Source organism: Beta vulgaris, chromosome 9 (assembly GCF_026745355.1).
Source record: "Beta vulgaris subsp. vulgaris cultivar EL10 chromosome 9, EL10.2, whole genome shotgun sequence".
NCBI lineage: Eukaryota > Viridiplantae > Streptophyta > Magnoliopsida > Caryophyllales > Amaranthaceae > Beta > Beta vulgaris.
Window position 1 is genome coordinate 49,383,748 of NC_079210.1, and position 6,663 is coordinate 49,390,410.

At 36.7% G+C, this 6,663-nt stretch overlaps 2 protein-coding genes across 2 annotated transcripts; both read left to right on the forward strand.

Annotated features, from left to right (window-relative positions):
• Nucleotides 1-40: 40 nt before the first annotated feature.
• Nucleotides 41-2,405, forward strand: LOC104904449 (jasmonate-induced oxygenase 2). Its single transcript, XM_010692697.4, has 3 exons — nucleotides 41-746; nucleotides 1,490-1,817; nucleotides 1,934-2,405. Exons 1-3 carry the CDS (start codon nucleotides 304-306, stop codon nucleotides 2,201-2,203), a joined length of 1,041 nt encoding a protein of 346 aa, XP_010690999.1. The 5' UTR covers nucleotides 41-303; the 3' UTR covers nucleotides 2,204-2,405.
• Nucleotides 2,406-2,546: 141 nt separating this feature from the next.
• On the forward strand, nucleotides 2,547-4,479 carry LOC104904450 (methyl jasmonate esterase 1). Its single transcript, XM_010692698.4, has 3 exons — nucleotides 2,547-3,408; nucleotides 3,494-3,625; nucleotides 3,989-4,479. The coding sequence occupies exons 1-3, from the start codon at nucleotides 2,944-2,946 to the stop codon at nucleotides 4,259-4,261; spliced, it is 870 nt and encodes a 289-aa protein (XP_010691000.1). The 5' UTR covers nucleotides 2,547-2,943; the 3' UTR covers nucleotides 4,262-4,479.
• Nucleotides 4,480-6,663: the final 2,184 nt, after the last annotated feature.

Genomic DNA, 6,663 nt, shown 5'->3' on the forward strand with positions numbered 1-6,663 from the left:
GTTTGTTAAAGTTACATTTTTTGCAGGCCAAATTTTATCTATTTCACTGCAGCAAAACAAGACAAATCTGCCTAATATTGCTGACATCTAAAGACAGACAGAATCAGGGTACATCAGCAGTTCAGCACCCAGAAAATTCCAAATTCATGGCACATGAAACACCCACATAACCCAAAAACAGGGGTAAGTGGGAAATAGCCAAAATCATTCAAATTTAACTGTTACTCATCGTTATTAATGAGAATATATGTATTAAGCATCCAAAATTAGTGAAAATCAACAAGGTTAAAGGTTTTGGTAGTGATGGGGGATGTAAATCCAGATTTCATTCAACCCAGTGAATACAGATCAAATCCCAGCTCTATCGTCGAAGCCAACGAAATCCCAGTGATTGACATCTCTTCTGCAAGTGATGCAGTGATAGGAGAGATAAAGGAAGCATGTGAGAAATGGGGTTTTTTCCAAGTGGTAAATCATGGTGTGCCTTTGGAGATTAGAGAGAAAGTGGAGTTGGCGGCGAGGAAATTCTTTGGGTTGCCCTTGGAAGAGAAGAAGAAAGTGAGGAGAGATGAAGAAAATCCCTTGGGATATTATGATTCTGATCATACTAAGAATGTTAGGGATTGGAAAGAGATTTTTGATTTTACTGTTGAAGATCCAACTTTGGTTCCTGCTTCACATGTGATTGGAGATGAAGAGATTAAGGAACTCAGGAATCAGTGGCCTGACTGTCCTCCTGATTTCAGGTACTTCGTTCGAGAAATTTCTACCTCTCTATCCAACTTTGAGATTGTTTTTTGTTATAATGAATAAGTAATCAAACCTTGGAATAAGTATAATTACCTGGCCTAACTCAAAAAAAGAAAAAAATATTTACTGGTATCTTCATTTCTGTTCTTCCTTGTATCTAAAAGAAATCACCTGTACCTTCAAAGTTGATAAATTTTGACTTTGAAGAAAAGCTAATGGGAAATCCTTTGGGGACAGGATGTGTTGGGATTGTTTGAGACAGTCTAACATAATTCACTATATGATCCGCTTTTTCAATTCGCTGTTCGCCTAAAATGGGCCAAAAATAGGTGAAAAAATCGACCATGATTTGTGTTTTTTGGATCGTGATTTGCAGGGGGATTAGGGAATTATGTGACATTGATTTGAGATGGGAACTTATTTTTGTATGTCTAAATATCCTAAAATTGAGTATCAGGCTCGAAAAAATGACTTTGTTGCACTTTTTGCTCAATGATTTATGTGGTTGATACTTGATAGATTTGGTAACTTTATAAATTTGATAAGCATCATCTCATATTGAGATTGAGCAGGATATATATGGTTGAAATCTAAGTATGATCAATTCTCTTTCGCTACTTTCCATGTTGGATCTTATTCAGGTTTGCATTTCGGTCTGTGTTCGTTTCTTGCTTCTGTATATTGCATTGGCTTTCAATTTAGTGGTCAGCATTTTTACTGAATTTGGGTACTCAACCAGGGAGGCCTGTGAAGAATACACTCAAGAAATGATGAAACTATCATTCAAGTTGTTGGAGCTTATTGCATTGAGCTTAAGCATCCCTGCAGATCGTCTCAGTGATTGTTTCAAGGACCACACGTCCTTTGTTCGTATCAATTACTATCCACCTTGTCCCTTCCCTGACCTGGCTCTCGGAGTTGGGCCTCACAAGGACTCTGGTGCCTTAACTGTTCTTGCACAAGATGATGTCGGAGGACTAGAAGTCAAGCGAAAAACTGATGGAGCATGGATCCTTGTAAAACCCATACCAGATGCTTATATCATCAATGTCGGAGATGTAATTCAGGTTAGTTCTTTCTTCTTACCCGAATTCAATGAGTTAGAAGAACTTAAGAAGTGATTCATTGCTCCACATTCAGTCCTCCAAAATGCAATGGTAATGCTGCAATGTGTTTAACGCAGGTTTGGAGCAATGACAAGTACGAGAGTGTGGAACATAGAGTGAAAGTGAATTCTGAGAAAGAGAGATTATCAATTCCATTCTTCTTTAATCCGTCACACTATGTTATGGTTAAGCCTTTCGACGAGCTGATTGACGAGCAGAACTCTGCTAAGTACAGGGAATATAACTATGGGAAATTCTATACTACAAGAAGGCTCAGTGACTTCAAAAAGCTCGATGTTGAAAATATCCAAATTTTTCATTTCAGAATAGTTGAAGAAGACCTCTAGAAAGTAACTTGTAATAATGAGGTTGCTAATATCAGTAAGAAGTAAATAACTTTCAATAACATCTTTGTTGATCTATTGTTCTTCAGCAGTCTTGCTGAAAACTTCTGAACTCCCGGAAAATAAATTGTGATTTAGGTTCCGTTTGGTTGGATGTAAAATATTTTCAATGTAAAATGTAGTTTATATATTCTCCTTGTGGTGATAGTTTGTTCATAGATTCTCCTGGAAGATCGTATAACTCCGCGAAATGGGCTTAACTGTCAATTAGGTAAGTAGTAACATTAGATAAATAGTCAAATTGTGAAACATAACGGAATTTGAGAGCAATGCAAGGTTATGGAATTTAGGATGCATAAATCTGGCCTCTTTTCATAATCAATATATTCTGTTGTGTTATGTTATGCTCCCTGGAATTTCGATGTTGGGTCTGTAATCTTCATCATCTAGATTCTACTATTCTAGCATGGTTTGTTTATGCTGACAAATTTCTGTATTGGTTTTTTGTGTTTAATACGAAAAGGACCTTTTCTTTTGTTCTCATGTATAAGCCGTATGTTTGAGGCTGTTGATATAGTTTACTAAACTCCCAGAGAACCAAAAATAAAAATCTAATTTTCTGCTCAGGAATCATTTACATTACTGGCCACAAAGAAGACACTTATCAAAAAAATATTACACATATAATCCTCCAGATTGTTGGGCTAACCAAATACAACCTGAGAAAAAATTCCAGATATTCCATGGAGAAAACAAAGTTAGATGCAATTTCAGCAGCTACCCTCATCCTGTTTCTCTACTTTGCTGCTATCTCTGCATCTACAGAGCAAACTCCTCAGCATAACCAAGATGTCTCGAAGCATTTTGTGCTCGTTCATGGGTCTTGTTTCGGAGCATGGTCTTGGTACAAACTAGTACCACTACTAAAATCTGCTGGACATATGGTCACACCTATTGATTTAGCTGCTTCTGGCATCAATCTTTTGCATGCTACTGATGTTCGGTCTTTCTCAGATTATTCTAAGCCGTTGATGGATATAATGGAATCCATTCCCTCACATCAGAGGGTAATTCTAGTTGGTCATAGTTCAGGTGGGGCTGTCATATCTCAGGCAATGGAACATTTTCCGGAGAAGGTTTCTGTCGGTGTTTTCTTAAGTTCTGCAATGCCTGGTCCTGCACTCAATTATTCTGTTATTGCTAAAAAGGTTTGTATGTGGTGAAATCCAAATATGATGATTGACATGAAATTTAGATTACTGAATCTTTAACTTTTTCAATAATGTAATGCAGGTGATGGGTAGAGTGGCTCATGCACTGGACAACAAATTTACATATGATGAAGGTCCCAACAATCCTCCAACAACATTTATATTCGGTCCTAAGTTCATTTCACAAGTAGTTTTCCAATACAGTCCTCCTGAGGTATGCAGCAACATCTCTATAATTGCGCGGTTTCTTCTGCCATGTATATAGCCTGCCAAAAATGGACTTGTCTGAAAATCCGACTCAGTAAAAACTCGACTAATATTGACTTGAATTCTTCATATCCATGAAATTCATTTCAAAGATTCACTTTGAACCCAAATACTAAAATTGGCTAACATACAGTTGGCCTTCAAAAAAAAGAAAATTGTGAAAGCTGTTGAAAGTTGGTACCTAAAAACACATCTCGAAAAGTTAGATTGATCGACCTGAAACTGGACTGAACTGACCTATTTAGCACACACCTATCTGATGTGTGCATTGATATACTGAGCCATTTGTGTACATATTGTCTATTGACAGGATGTAGCGCTGGCAACAATGTTGGTAAGGTCAAGACGGCTGGTCAGTGTAGACGGACTGATCCTTTCGAAAGCAAAATATGGATCAGTGGCCAGAGTTCTGATTTATGCTGAGGAAGACAAGATTTTGACAGAAGATGTTGTAAATTGGACTGTTGAGAAAAATCCCCCAAACAGAATTTTCAAAATAAGTTCTTCAGATCACATGGTCATGCTATCTCAGCCCATACAACTTTTCACTCATTTGCTGAGTATTGCCCGGGACTTTTCCTGATTGTTTCCTTCCTCAGAATTGCAACACATTCGGCAGAAAATATGTCAAACTTCCTTGAAGAATGTTCAACAATCAGTAAGAATACAGTCTATTTGTTCATGATTGTAGTTAAAATTTTGTTGTTTACAAGTTACAATGTTTTATTCATGTTTATTGGGACAGCAATATTGTTCCTTACAATGTCTTGTTAATAAAATTTGCACAAGTATTCAGATTTACTAATTGTTTGTGAATGTAGTACAACTTAAGTTTTCTTTGTTGGGAGAAAGCAAAACTTAACTAAAGATCTGACTCTGGCTGGCTGCCCTCGCGCTAATATGAACATTTCCCTTTACGCGTAGTACTGTAGCTCATTAGAATATGTCAAATTTGCCCAAATGCTGACAAAATAGTAGTTATAGGTTAGCGGTAAGTATATAAGGGATCTATGTTGCTCGGACTCGGGTACCTATATGTAACATGGGTATTTGTTTAAGTGTCCGACTCGGTTATTTTTCGAAACTTCTTCGATTTTTTGGGCCCAAAACGAAGTGTCCAAGTGTTCCATCCGTGTCCGAGTATCAAGTATCCAACATGTATACTTAAGGTGAAATGAAGAGTCAAACTAAAATAGGCAGGGATACAAAAAGCGTAAATTAATTTTCGAGGGGGGATTTGGACTCTAGTTGATTTATAAAAAAAGTCGCAGTTACTATTTGAGTTAAAAAGTTACTTAAAAAGTAGCGTAAACAAGAAGTGGCCCTATAAAATATATTGTCAAGACGTCAACAAATAACTGATGTGAGATTGCTAGGCCTTCGTGAATGTTCTCTGCAATCACCAACACAGGAAACAAGACATTCATATAAATAGGGAGAAAAAGGACCACCCTGTGTAATTTCATAACGACGTTGATAATGATTTAAGGATTCCTTAATTGTAACATTAAAGCAGACACTGTTGAAACCCATAAGCTTAGCTTGTAGAGCTTTTCAAGAGGAATGACTAATTAATAAGATCATATGCCAAAAATTATGTCCATTTTGACAAATGTAGGGACAAGTTGCCTTAATGGTGTAGTTTATACTTATATGATGTTGATATAGGCCTGTTAGTTCAATTATTTTGTGATTAAGATACTGAAAGATAAGTTCCCTCATTAGGACCTTTAGTGATGGCTTGTGACTTGTGTATCTAAGTTCATGAAATTGGGTTATATGGTTAATAGATTATGGTGCATATCTAAATTATTCTTAGAGAAAAGGAGATATTTAACTTAATATTGACTCAAATATTTTGACCTTTAATACTATTTGAATGATGTCTATTGCTATTTAAACTTCGAGATTTCATATATATACGTATGAGCATAATCGCGTATCTGATGGAATTTCGTAGACCCCGATGTTCAACCGACGGGTCCCAAAATACGAAATTGGAACTGGTCCAATCGGGTACTAAATTTTTGGACCCAGAATTACAACTGTGTACCCGATTGTTAATTTAACATCATATAAAATGAACCGATTGAGCTATAAAATTCAAAAAACAATTAAATGGGCCTAAAAGCCTACTAACTTTTTACTTAATTATATTTGGGCCATATGACCACCTCACATATGCCAAAAACCAATTCAATGTACCGGATACCTGGTCATAAAAGCAGTTCCACCGGATACCCAGACCCAAAACTGGATATACTAGGTACCCATCAAGTATCGGGTCCGAAAAATACTATCCAAACTTGAAACCTTATGCAATAGGGTCTCCCTTGTTAGACCCGGACTCATTGAAACGGGTCCAGACCCGGCTAGGTCCAAGAATCCAGAATTTTTGCTCGGCCCTAAGTCCTACCGTTTTTCATCAAAGCTACGGAGGTTGCAATTTTAGACTAATAATTTTATAAACCTTTGACCTCACTAATCAATTTGATTCAATAGTTTAAATATTCCTTTGTGTCTCAATCAAACCAGTAGAATAAACATATTGATCAACTTTTAGGGGGACCAACGTTAAGAATTATTGTTCAATAAAAAGTAATAACATACATTATTGTTTGCAATAATGTTGTTTAAAATATTATTCTCATGGTATAATATATTCATCTAAATCTAGATTAGTAAAGCTAAGATAAGATACGCGTTACGTTAGTGGCATTTGAATAATGCACATTGATTAGCATCCGAATACAACTAAAAATATTCAAAACTTCTCTTAAAGACAATGGTAAGACCACGAAATAGTCGTCGTCAAAATTTAGAATTCCACTACCATGTCTACTCAGCTTATGATGCATGAGTTTGCACTGTCCCACCTAACCAAAAAGTACACACTTTTTAAGCTGTGGATTGGCAATCAATGGACCCACCTGCCACGTCCTCCCCCTCCTCTGCCTCAACCACCGGCCACCACCGTCTCGACCA

Coding starts and splice junctions, on each gene's coding strand:
- LOC104904449 (XM_010692697.4), top strand. CDS start 304: ATGGGGGATGTAAATCCAGATTTCATTCAACCCAGTGAATACAGATCA. Junction 747..1,489: donor GACTGTCCTCCTGATTTCAG/GTACTTCGTTCG, acceptor GTACTCAACCAG/GGAGGCCTGTGAAGAATACA. Junction 1,818..1,933: donor ATGTCGGAGATGTAATTCAG/GTTAGTTCTTTC, acceptor TGTTTAACGCAG/GTTTGGAGCAATGACAAGTA.
- LOC104904450 (XM_010692698.4), top strand. CDS start 2,944: ATGGAGAAAACAAAGTTAGATGCAATTTCAGCAGCTACCCTCATCCTG. Junction 3,409..3,493: donor ATTCTGTTATTGCTAAAAAG/GTTTGTATGTGG, acceptor AATGTAATGCAG/GTGATGGGTAGAGTGGCTCA. Junction 3,626..3,988: donor TCCAATACAGTCCTCCTGAG/GTATGCAGCAAC, acceptor GTCTATTGACAG/GATGTAGCGCTGGCAACAAT.